Here is a 13,347-nt window from a genome sequence, read left to right as displayed (position 1 = left end):
GAAAGAAAATATGACATACTTAATGAGAAAGGATTGTGGTTAAAATAAGAGTTGTGCAGCTGCCCTTGCAGTCAGATTTATAAATCATGGACACCCGACTACGGTGGTCTCAACTGACCTTGCTCTCTCCTTAAGCATACTATTGAGTTGAATTATTAGTGACTCATTATTTATTATAAAATTATTGCACATCAATAGTCACTCTTGTTTTTTGTCCCCTCCCTTTTCAATCAGCGGCATAATTTTTTATATATTTTTATCAACTTTGTTTAATGCTCATGAAAATCAATTTTGGAATGTTTTGAATATTGTAAAGTCACTTATTGATTTAATGTATATTTTCTAGAATATTACCTCAACTTCATTATAATTTAATTTTTTCAAGGAGCGAGGAACAATTGCCACTATCCGTGTTGAACAAGAAATCATAAAATTTGGTGAAGAACTTGAGGTTTGGGACTCATGAAAGTATGTTTACTGAGGCTTTTCTTGGGATTTGGGTTTCTTTTAGATTAAATGCATTGCTTTTGATTAAAATCTCAATTGTAGACATTTAGTTGCATCTGTAAATTATGATCATTATTGTATTTCATGTATGGCTATGAGCTATGACCTATGGTTGATAGTACTTGGCAAACTTTTGATGCTTTTCACTTGCAATTCTGATATACAAATGTGTCATGATTTCTGTAGTTAAGATAGCAAATTTTTAAGTTGTGAATTAGATTCTATTTTTTAGTATTCTTGAATCAATACAAGACTTAGCATTTGAGACTCTACACATGTTTGAGTTAATATTCTCCATTTGATTCTGAGATGAGATCTTACTTTTATTAGATGAATTTATGAAATTCAAAAAGGCATGTAAACTTGCAAATAAAAATATTTCAATTTTGAGTATTTATCAAATTATGAATTTCAAAGGGAAGAAAATTGATTGATAAACATGTATCTCACATCAAATGCTGGTTTCGAGGCACTATTTACCAATTGAACTGATGAAGCATATAATTCAATTTTAATGAGTATTTGTTTTGTTCATAATGAAAAAAAAAGGAGAAAGATAAAAGCAAAAAATAATTATTTAATTTTAGTTCCATTTCATATTTTAATATCTTGCTACTGCATGCTCATTTTTGTTCTTCAGGATACTACAGTTGACATTGTAAAAAGGAAGATGTAGTTTATAAGAGTAGTTGCACATTAAAAATTCAAAAAGTTGTTGTTTTATATACATGTTAAAATAGTTGAAACAACTTACTTAATCTGAGGTTTAATTGCTGCATTATTATTCAATTTTGTTTACCAATGATTAATAATTTTACTGATATAAAAATGCTGTAATTGAAGTGCTTTTTAGTGAGCAGATTTCATGCTTTGTAAACCTAATTATCAACTCAATTAAAATATAAAATTAAATTGTCAAAAATTGAACAGCTATAAAATTAAATTCTTAAAATAAAAATTATATTACATAATCAAATATTAAAAAAATTCAACAAATTAGACTATTTTATATTTATATTTACTAAGTGATATGTTATCATAAATTTTTTCAGTTATATAAGACTAATAGTTAGATTATTTAAAAATATAATGCTAATACATAAATCAATAATACGTAAATATCTATGATTAAAAACATAATTTATAATTTAAAATTAACAAATTTATAAAAAAAAATTGTCCCTGCGCGGGCTTTTTGCTAGTAAAATATAACGTCAAGTAAGTGAGTTTTAGTGGTAAGTTGATTAGATTGTTTAACAAAGAAATAGGTCTTTTGAATTGCACCTTGGGCGTGGAAAACATCATGTCCACTAGACCACTACCACTACTACGGTAGTACGGTAGTTTCACCCAGAACCTAGAAAAGAAAATAAAGAACTTTATGACATCATTAGTTTTTGAAGTTTCTAGGTAAAACATTTAAGTTGAAAAAAAAATAAAAATAAAACGTTGATGAATAAATTTATATTAATATATAATTCTATGCCACCTTGCAAGTGAAGTTAGACTTCTTTTAGATATATTGTATTATTGGATATAAAATTCATTTACTTTTATTGGAAAATGCATACAAATTACTCTATTACCTAACATAGGAGTGTAATGTTAAGACAAAAAAAAATTCAAGTGTAATGTTAGGAATACCCAAAGTAATTCTTAAAATTTGTTTAGTTGTTATTAAATTGTCAAAAAAAATAATATTTTGAATATATTTAACAAAATTTTAATAATAAAGGTAAAATTATTAAAAAGTAAAAATAAATTTTAAAAGTTTTAATTTATATTTTTTAAAAGATATTTTTATTTAAAAAATATTTTTATATAAAATATCTAAACATAAAATTATTTTTTTTTAAAAATATTTTATAAAAAAAACCACTTCACAAAAAAACTTAGGTGAACAAGCACTTAATCTAATAAGAATAAATCTCTATGTACAAGTCAATTAACCAAACAAGTCCAATAAATCATTTATACTTACGCGCACACGACCTTCTTTGCATCCCTGCATGTTCTTCTTCTTTTTCATTATCGTCGTTACCAACACCGTCACCTCTTCCTCCTCCTCTTCCTCCTTCTTTTCTCATTGGAACTTCTTCTCCTCATTTCTTTTCTTCCATCTCCTACATCATCTTTATAATCATGATTATCATCGTTATAGCCATCGTCGTCGTCTTCTTCTTATACGTATTGTCGTTATCGTTATCATAGAATTTTTGTCATATTGATGATGTTGCCTGATCCAAAATTAAAAAAATTATTTTTGTGCATTTGTAGCAAAATTTTTATATAGGAGTTCTGAATTTGAATTGTTATCGTGATGAATCTGTTTCATTCTCGTTTCGGTGTATTTTAGAAAACTTTCGGTGTATTTTTATTCTGATAAGTTCTACATAATTCAAAACTCTTCCTCTTCCTCTTCCTCTTCCTCTTCTTCATCTTCTACTGCTTCTTCTTCTTTTTCATCATTATCATCATCTTTTTTTTTCTTATGCATCTTTTTCTTCTTGCTTTACCTTCTCAAGTTTCTTCTTGTTTTACTTCTTAACAAGAATAAAAAAATCAAATACAGAAGAAGAAGAAACACATAATGTTGCAAAATTACTTAGAAGAGGATGAACCTATATTCATTCAACTAAAAGAAAGAAAGAAATAAAGAAAGAAAAACAAATGATTAAAGGAAATAATTTTGTGCATTTGTAGCAAAATTTCGGTGTAAGAGTTTTGAATCTGAATTATTATTGTGATTAATCTGTTCCATTCTCGTTTCGGTGTATTTTAGATAATTTTCGGTGTATTTTGGAAAATTTTCAGTATATTTCGAAAAATTTTCGGTGTATTTTTATTTTGATAAGTTCTACATAATTCAAAGCTATTTCTCTTCCTCCTATTCATCTTCTATTGCTACTTCTTTTTCTTCTTCTTCTTTTTCATCATCTATCGTCATTCTTTTTTTTATTTATTTTTTTCTTGTTTTACCTTCTCAAGTTTCTTCTTGTTTTACTCTTTTAACAAGAATAGAAACAAAAAAATTAAACAAAGAAGGAGAAAAAAACAGATAATGCTGCAAAATTACTTTGAAGATGATAAAGCTACATTCATTCAACTAAAAGAAAGAAAGAAATAAGAAAAAAAAGAAGAAAAAATGCATTAAAAAAATATTTTTGTGCATTTGTAGCAAAATTTTCATGTAGGAATTCTAAATCAAAATTGTTATTGTGATGAATCTGTTCCATTTTCGTTTCGGTATATTTTGAAAAATTTTTGGTGTGTTTTGATTAGTGTATTTTGAAAATTTTTCGGTGTATTTTTAATCTGAAAAATTCTGCAAAAATTCAAATTTTGTTTTTTTTTTTAAAAAATGATGAGAAGATAAAATAAAAAGATAAAGAAAAAACAACAACAGAGCAGCAATAAAAAAATGACAATGAAGATAAAACACACGAAAAAAATGAGGAGAAACACAAAAAAAGAAGAAGAGAAAAAAAAAAAGAGGAATGTAGGATACAAACATTAGAGAAAGAATAATGTAATTTTATATGCGCACTATGTAAGTAAATTTTGTTGGGGTAAAATTAATTTATTTAGACTCATTTACAAAAAGACTTATATATCAAGCGGAGTGATCTAACAATCCCCAAATGTAGTATTAGTGAGGAATGATGGAAGTTTAATTAGTCATGTAGAGAGTTGTGTTTGGGAAGGGGGACAATTGGACAAACCATGGTGCACTCAGCACTAAGATTGGCAATAATCATGGAAGAAGACATACATGTCATAGTCAACGAAGCTCGTCAACGGTTGAGAGTTGTTGAGACATATTGAGCGTTGAAGCAACAGCAACTCTCAAACCCCATGTCCAATGGGCATCGACATGATCACATGATGTGTTCCATTTCTTTTTCATCATTTCTTGGTTTGAAAAGGTGGCAACCTTTCATTCACATTATTAATATCCGTATCGCATTTCATAAACAGAAGCAACTCTCTCATCTTACAAGTAACGAGCCTATATTGCTGCCCCTTCGAAGTTCGAATAATGGAAGATATTTTTTATATAAATGAACAGAAAAATAATATTTTCTTGTGCTACACAAACAAAATAAGCCATTGATATACTTATAAGTTATAATCTCAACTCTTAATTAGCCGCACTGATAAGAAACGCCACCTTTTTAAGTTCACATGCATGTGTTCTCATGCTTAATTTACAAAATCAATTTCCCTAATACTTTTACAATCGCTACGTTACCCACCAGCTAATCAAACATCTTTAACGTTTCTCTTCATCATTTACCAATGGAAATTAATTAAAAGCCAAACAATATAACAGTTATTGTTCCAACTTCGATGCGACAAGTAGGAGCTGTAGATGGTAAGATGGATCTCGCGAATAACAGAATAATACATTTGTTTTATGAAAGCATTGATGCCATATATTTGTAAATCATTACTCTCTTGAAAAGATTATAAAAAAAATAATAATTTCATTCCTATTTTTTATAATACCACTTTATATATGATTATATTGTATGAATTTGATTAGTCAAATAACAATGTCCTTAGCTTAGTAACAATATTAAATTTGATTTGATTAACGAAAATAGGAAAAACAGATATGGATTAATATTTAATTCAACTAAATATTACTTTTAACGTACATGAATTAATTTGATTTTTGTATCTATTTTTTAAAATTTTTTTGAATAATCTAATTTTTAAAATTGATCAAATTTCCAAATTGCAACATTGTGAATAGGACCCAATCGTCTTTAAAACCAAATCAAACCGATCTTTTATAAATTAATACCATTTATATAATTTGATTCGGATTGATTATATTTTAAAAATTGATCCAAAGTTCCAGACAATGAACATAGCAAAGAAATATATTAACCCAATACAAGAGAGTTTCTTTGAAAAAACAGATACATTACATTACATCAAAATGCAACTAAAAAAAAAAAGATGAACACGTAATTGAATGATACGGGGCCAGTCCTAGAAATTTGCAGCCACTGCTGAGTCAGTGTCAGAGAAAAGAAAGTTGCAGGTTTCTCGTGACCGCTTCTGACTTTTACTCCATTTTCCTTTCACATTTCCGAGTTGGGTGCCCTCAAAGTTTTCTCTTTCTTTGAGCTGCATATTCTTCTGTTTGATTCCTTAACTTCCCTGAAAAAAATTGGAAAATTTATGAAAAAGGTTTAGCTTTTCTAGTTTTCATCAGTAGCCCCAGGTTTGAGAGTTTGAGTTGAGCCATGGATTCAACTTGTGCAGCAGTGAGTGCCACCAATCTAGTTCAACTTAGTAACAAAGTTGGAAGAAACAGAGCAACTCTGTTCTGGGGTGAATCTAAAATAGCACCTCAAATAAGAACAACAACAACGTTGTTGAGTGTTCAATCATCCAAGCCTGCAACTGCACACGCTGTTCTCACATCAGATGTGAATCAAGAGTCCACGGTAAATTACTATTACAACTGCATTCTGCAGTCAAGTTTGATGGTTATGCCAAAGCAGTTACCTTTTGATGAATGGATTTTGATTTGGGTGCATAATAATTTAAGGCATTCCAGGAGGAACATAATTTTGAAACCCCTGAAGCAGACCCAAAAGGTGTAGCTTCTATCATTTTGGGTGGAGGTGCTGGAACTCGCCTCTTTCCTCTTACTGGCAGAAGAGCCAAACCTGCGGTACAAATATTAGTTTATCTTTTTTAGTTTTAATTGTTGAGGACACTCATAGTTGCAAATCATTCATGCAAGCTTTCTGGAATTTGCAGGTTCCAATAGGAGGGTGTTATAGACTCATTGATATCCCTATGAGCAATTGCATCAATAGTGGCATCAAGAAAATATTCATTTTAACTCAGTTCAACTCTTTCTCCCTCAATCGTCACTTGTCTCGCTTATACAGCTTTGGAAATGGCCTCAGTTTTGGGGATGGTTTTGTGGAGGTCAGTAGAAATAAATGTTATTGGATTTACAGTTATGAACATGTTCATACTTATAGCAATTTCTCGTAACAGGTCTTGGCTGCAACTCAAACACCTGGAGAAACAGGGAAGAAATGGTTCCAAGGGACAGCTGATGCCGTGAGGCAATTTATATGGGTCTTTGAGGTAAAAGCTTACAGTGTTTAAACTTTAAAGTACTGCTTTGATATGGAAGAGGGTGAATGTGTATGTGGATTGCCAATTTCTGATGCAGGATGCCAAGAACAAGAATATTGAGAATATATTGATACTTTCTGGTGATCATCTTTACCGAATGGACTATATGGACTTTGTTCAGGTACAAATTATATGATTCGTAATCAACCATTCTTAGGATTGAGTATTGTAAAGCTAATGATGACTGTCATTGCAGAAACATATCGACACAAATGCTGATATCACAGTTTCGTGTGTGCCCATGGATGATAGGTACATCTACTTGACTACACCTGATTAAATCTTTTGCAAGATATGAACATGATTGCTGTTGTCTTTCTTGCAGCCGCGCATCAGACTATGGGCTGATGAAAATTGATAAAACAGGACGGATTGTACAGTTTGCAGAAAAGCCAAAGGGATCTGATCTGAAGGAAATGGTATGTTAATGGTATCTAAAGCCTCATATTTCTTACATGTTGCCTTGCTAATGCTTGATTTATAACTGCAGAAAGTTGACACCACTGTCCTCGGGTTATCTGCAGAAGAAGCAAAGAAACATCCTTACATTGCATCAATGGGTGTCTATGTCTTTAGAACTGAAACCCTCCTGAAACTACTAAGATGGAGCTGTTCTTCGTGCAATGACTTTGGATCTGAAATAATCCCATCTGCTGTGAAAGATCACAATGTCCAGGTAGCGAGGGAATAATTTAATTTTTATTCTTTTTAAAATCTTACATTATGTTTAGCAGTACCTTAATGTCTGATTTTCATTCTCAGGCATATTTGTTTAATGATTACTGGGAAGATATTGGAACTATAAAGTCCTTCTTCGACGCAAATTTGGCCCTTACAGAGCAGGTTTGTTAAAAACTATCCTTTGATTTCTTCTAATTTTTTCTCATTAACTGATTATTTCCATGGTAATAAATTCGACTAGAATTAAGTGGGGTGGGTGATTATAGAGTCCAGAACTTGGAATGTTTCACAATTCAGAAAACTAAATTCCAAGTTTGATGATAAGACAGCTTGATAACAGTGTTAAGAAAAAAGTAATATTTTACATACCGGTTCCCGAGCTCAGAAAGAAAACGCTACTAAATTTTTAATCATATATGTCATCATTTGCAGCCTCCAAAATTTGAATTCTATGATCCAAAGACTCCTTTCTTCACTTCCCCAAGGTTCCTACCACCCACTAAAGTAGAAAAATGCAAGGTATGACAGCAAACTTGACTTGTCCCAGATAAGATTGCTTGATCAGTTTCTGTTGTTGGTGGTACTTTTTGAATGTGCAAACGATTGACACAGATCGTGGATGCAATTATTTCTCATGGGTGCTTCTTGAGGGAGTGCAGCGTTCAACATTCAATTGTTGGGGTGCGCTCACGTCTAGAGTCCGGTGTGGAGCTTAAGGTAAATCTGATTCACTTTCCACTCCTCTATACTTGCTCAATATGACAAGACTATAACTATAATACATCTGTTAAGTGCTTGTTTGGACGTAGTTAAGTGCTTGTTTGGACGTTATTATCTTGATAAAAAAAATCTTTTTTATTTATTTTTTAGCATGTTTGTCAAAATTCTAGTAGCAAAAGTAAGAGTAATAGAAAAAAAACATATTTTTCATGTAATAAAAAAATAAAAAAATACTTTTATATTGTTATACGTAAATATAATTGATAGATAAAAAGATCTTTTTGTATGAGATATCCAAACATAAAATTACTTTTACTTTTACATAAGATCTTTTAAAAAAAATAACTCGAAAAAAGATATTTTTTAACTCACCCAAACAAGCCCAAATCAATAAAAAAAGATCTTTTTTATTTTTTAGTGTATTTGGCAAATTTCTAATAGTAAAAATAAAAGCACTAGAAAAATAAAAAAACATCTTTTTTTAGAAACTACAATTTACATCTTTTTTTAAAAGATCTGTTTTTTTTCTTTAAAAAATGATGTTTTTCACATAATAAATGAACAAAAAAGTACTTTTATCTTATTTTACCTAAACAAAATTGATAAATAAAAAGATCTTTTTACATGAAATATTCAAACATAAAATCACTTTTATTTTTGTAAAAAATATTTTAGAAAATATCATTTAAAACAAATATCTTTTTCGAGAATGGTGCCTAGACTCAAGATCAGGGTGCTTATTTCGCTTTGAAATAGGTTATGTTAACATTATTTCTAGATGAGCCCTGTGGCAAAATGTAAATTGTAGCTTCTTGAGTTGATACCTTGAGTTAGGGGTGAACGCGGATCGAATCGGATCTGACCAAAATCTTGATCTAATCTGCACTAAAATCATCGGATCGGATTCGGTGTCCACAATTTTTAAGCTTGGATCCGATCGGATCAGATATCGGATATATCCGTTAAACACAAAAATATTTTTAAAAGCTTATTTTTATTAAAAAAATATTAATAAAATTCTTTTTTCCTACTCTTTTAAATATGTTTACTCTTAAAATAATATTAAACATACTTTTCTTAAATAATAAAATTAAAATAATACAACATATATGATAATTATTAGTTGAAATAAAACATAAGAAGAATATTTAATTATTTATTTTTGCGGATCCGCGGATATGCAGATACCTACATAAAATCCGCAATGTGATCCTATAAGTGTGCGGATCGGACTGGATTTGCGGATCGGATCCATATCCGCAATTTCCGGGTCGGATTTGGATAAATACCGCGGATATGTGGATCAGATTCGATCCATGAACACCCCTACCTTGAGTGATGGATATTTTTATGCCTTTTATGACCTTTGGTTTTCAGGATACCATGATGATGGGTGCTGATTATTATCAAACTGAGTCTGAAATTGCATCCTTTCTAGCAGAAGGAAAGGTTCCAATTGGTGTGGGAGAGAATACCAAAATCAGGTTTCATTACTATGTCTCTTAAATAACTAGTTTGATTCATATATTATTGTACTCTAAAGCAACAGTCGAAGAAACTCGATTACTTGCCATAACCCCAATGGTTCCCTACATTTTTGTGTCTGCTAATTTCATACTCAACATTTTGAAGGAATTGTATCATTGACAAGAATGCCAAGATAGGAAGAAATGTGATTATTGCAAATGGTGATGTAAGTGCTGCTTCCGAAAATTGCTGTAAAAAGATTTAGTTACTGAGTTTTTATCTAGAGTTGTCTGAATATATAAATGTATATTGATTTCTCAGGGTGTGGAAGAAGCAGACAGGCCTAATGAAGGATTCTACATTAGGTCTGGCATCACAGTTGTTCTAAAAAATGCAACAATCAAAGATGGAACAGTAATATGAAGCCCTTCAAATCATCAAGCGTGCCTCTTTGTCTAAGACCTTGTATATTAGTACAATTTAGTTCCAGGAAAGAACTCATTAGTTTTTGAATAAGTAATAGCCAGAGCTTATTTCTCTTGATCATAAGTAATAATTACGTGTAACAAATAGGACTACATGTTCATGATATAAAATTCCAATAATGTAGTAGAGGGATACTATATTATTATGAAGTAACAATCCATGGACAGAACATGTTTACAAATTGCTGATCACAATTACATTTGTAAGACTATGAAATTCAGAAGTCACTAGTAATTAGTAAGAACATAAACAATAATATACCACTCATCTTTAGTGGAGCGGAGGGACACTATTGTGAAGAACAACAATTCATTGTCAAACAATGCTTACAAATTTGGCAACTCTTGTTTCCTCGGTCTCACTCTCAGCTTTTTTTTTTCCTCACTCATAAAATATATAGTAATATGACATATTGCATGGTGAAGCCTATCTCAGTTTCTGGCATCAGAGCCACCATGCCATTGTGAGCTTCTGATTTCCCTTGCTTTGTTCCACTTCTCAATGTTTCTAAGTCTGGCATACATCTTGCGAATTCGGTTCAGCTTCTGAGACTCTTGAGAGATCAAAGCAGCCATGGAGGGGTTCTCATCTAACACAACCTCATAACCGTCTCGGAACGAATCCATTCCTTGAGCCAGAAGTTGCCAGAACAAGCCGCCAACAGCTGCACCACCACCACTTGCCGATGAGTATATGGCAGAATACACGGTGTTGTAAAACCTTTCCCTTGGTTCTAAGTTAGAACCAAAACTCTTTGTTGAAACACCAAACTCCCCAACTAGTATTGGCTTGTGAAGGGTGTTTTGTGCATCTTGGATGTGCTCATTTAGCCACTTTCCCAAGAAAGACATTTGATCTTCATAGCTTGAGCTTGATAACCTGCTCATGGAAAGTAGCATACAACCACTTCATCGTCATGGTAATAGCCATATCACTAATCTATATAACTATGTTAGAAGAATTTTTAATGTGTGCATAGTTAACAATATCAATAGTATGATCATTGATAGATCAAAATCTAACTGATCTATACTTTCTAAAAATTTGTTTGGATGAATTTTTAAGAATATATATTTTTTAGATATCTTTAAAAAAGTAAAAATAATTTGACATTTGAATATCTTATATCCGCGACCTCTTAGATGAGTACGGGGACTATGTCATTTGAGTTATAACTTATTGGCAAAATAACTTTATTTATTAATTATGTTTGAGTATAACAATATAAAAGTATTTATTTATTTATTTATTATGTCAAAATATTTTTTTATGCAAAAAAGATGTTTAAAAAGGATATAAATTAGAATTTCTTAAAAAATATATATTTTTTATTTTTATAGTGTTTTTATTTTTATCATAAAAAATTGTTAAATATATAAAAAATATATGTTTTTTTTTACAATTTAATGCTATCCAATTACGGAGTAAATTGTGGCATTCATAGTAACAGTTTGCATTATTTGATAAAGTAATAATGGTAGGTGAATAATAAAGAAGCAGACCATTGATCAGGGTAGGCGTGGACTGTTGCAAAATCAATGGCGGGGATTTGGTTATTAGCAATAAAATCTGTTCCAACTTGGAAGTTGGGATTAGAGTCACTCTTTGATTGACCATAGAAACCCTCAAGACCAGCTTCTAGCAAGTGGTTTCCATCTATGGATTTCAAGTAAGATGCCATCTCACTAATCCAACCCTGTGAAATCATTAAACATTATGTTGTGTGTCGGTGAAGAAACTTGGAATCCTAATTGCAAGTGATGCAATCTCGTTAGTTTATACCTGAACTGTATTTCCTGATTGATCTGATTTGCACCTAATTTCGTTCATAAGCTCCCAAGCCATTATGGTTGGGTCATCTTTGTAAGCAACACCAGTGATGCTGTTACGTCTTGTAAGTACAGTCTACAATAACAAAACATAAACAAAAACTTGGATTCATCCAACACTTTTTACCAGTTATTGAGTACTAGAAGGTGTTGGTCCATCACGAAAGCTATCAGAATATAAAATAAAAAAACATCACATCCAACTCAAAATTTAAAAATAATAAATTAATTAATTTCTCGTCTTATAAATTTCTCGCTCTTTCTTGTTTTTTTATGTTGGACTAACTTCATACATTCTTCACGCTTGTAACATGAAGTGAAAGGATAGGAAAAAATAAAGCATGGTTATGATTACCTTGATATGATTTTTGTAGTATCCCTTAACAACTGAATTTGTGAAGAAATCGTCCTCAGAAAAAATGGACTGTCCACCCTCATTCCTTGCCCACTCCACATATTGCTTCTTCCCTCCAAAATTCTCATAGTTATCCACCAAACTCAACACAAGCTTTATCCCATATTTTCCGGCTTCCGCTATTACAAAGTCCAACCCCTTTTAATTTCAGTCCGATGTGAAATGAATCAGTAACAGATATAATATACTACTACTAATTGAAGATTAAAAGATTAACAAGTACCTGGAACATTTGCTCATTATAAGAACCAGGAGAGTATTGAAGAGGTTTATATCCACCATCACTGAAAGCCCAAGTTCTTGCAATGTTAAGGCCATTATTTGAAGCCTCTTGAAATGTAGAGGAGACCTTGGTTCTCTGAGATGGATCAGAGGCCATGTACATGAGCCAGTAAGCATTGAAACCATGGGCATAGTAGGGGCTACCATTCAGCACAAGCTGCACCCCTCTTGTCTTCACAAAACCATCTGCTTCTACTTCAACTGCCACTAACAGAACCAACAAACCAGCTCCAAAGAACCACTGCTTCATCATGGTGCTCAATTGTTTTACTTTGTGTTGTTGTGATCTCAATGTATGTTGGGTTTTGAAGCAAATGAAGATTCTGTCCTTGTTTATAGAGCAAGTGTCTCGGTTGGAATATATAAGATTTCACATCAGTGAATAAAGGTGATCCAAATGCGAGAAAATTACAGAAAAGGGGCGTGGTGGTTAAGCAAGATGAGAGGGTGTCCAATCCGTAATGGGCCGACAATGAGGGTGGGCCTCGGAGAACATGCACATGACCACAACCCTCACATGATACTGTCCCTCATGGTCATGGTATGCAACTATGCATACCTATTTGGGTACGATAAATATCCGAGTCATTTTTACTTTTTATGTCAAATTATCTAGATACTCATGCAATTATGCCATAAAAAGTTCTAGTAAACGAGTATTAAAGAATACTAATTAACGTTAATGATCTTTACGTTATAACTCGAACGTAGTTAGTAATATTATTAAATTTATTATATATTATTAAAATTAGATTTTTTCAATTAATAGTATAACTGATCTGTATGTTC

At 31.4% G+C, this 13,347-nt stretch overlaps 2 protein-coding genes across 3 annotated transcripts; one reads left to right on the top strand and one right to left on the bottom strand.

The window, feature by feature from the left end:
* Positions 1 to 5,455: 5,455 nt before the first annotated feature.
* On the top strand, positions 5,456 to 10,216 carry LOC107460047 (glucose-1-phosphate adenylyltransferase large subunit 1). 2 transcript variants are annotated; one of them, XM_016078368.3, is made up of 14 exons: positions 5,456 to 5,969; positions 6,083 to 6,199; positions 6,289 to 6,462; positions 6,535 to 6,627; positions 6,716 to 6,799; positions 6,875 to 6,930; positions 7,004 to 7,097; positions 7,169 to 7,354; positions 7,441 to 7,521; positions 7,792 to 7,878; positions 7,972 to 8,076; positions 9,457 to 9,563; positions 9,712 to 9,772; positions 9,868 to 10,216. In XM_016078368.3, exons 1-14 carry the CDS (start codon positions 5,766 to 5,768, stop codon positions 9,967 to 9,969), a joined length of 1,551 nt encoding a protein of 516 aa, XP_015933854.1. In that variant the 5' UTR covers positions 5,456 to 5,765; the 3' UTR covers positions 9,970 to 10,216. The 2 variants fall into 2 exon arrangements, with proteins under 2 accessions (XP_015933854.1, XP_015933853.1); XM_016078367.3 differs by having other exon boundaries at positions 6,074 to 6,199.
* On the bottom strand, positions 10,143 to 12,947 carry LOC107460048 (mannan endo-1,4-beta-mannosidase 7). The gene is made up of 5 exons (XM_016078369.3): positions 12,500 to 12,947; positions 12,217 to 12,414; positions 11,815 to 11,937; positions 11,535 to 11,728; positions 10,143 to 10,911 (listed from the first exon to the last, which is right to left on the bottom strand). The coding sequence occupies exons 1-5, from the start codon at positions 12,809 to 12,811 to the stop codon at positions 10,464 to 10,466; spliced, it is 1,275 nt and encodes a 424-aa protein (XP_015933855.1). The 5' UTR covers positions 12,812 to 12,947; the 3' UTR covers positions 10,143 to 10,463.
* Between the last annotated feature and the right edge of the window lie 400 nt (positions 12,948 to 13,347).

Source organism: Arachis duranensis, chromosome 8 (genome assembly GCF_000817695.3).
Source record: "Arachis duranensis cultivar V14167 chromosome 8, aradu.V14167.gnm2.J7QH, whole genome shotgun sequence".
Taxonomy (NCBI): domain Eukaryota; kingdom Viridiplantae; phylum Streptophyta; class Magnoliopsida; order Fabales; family Fabaceae; genus Arachis; species Arachis duranensis.
This window is presented reverse-complemented; position numbering and strand designations above follow the sequence as displayed.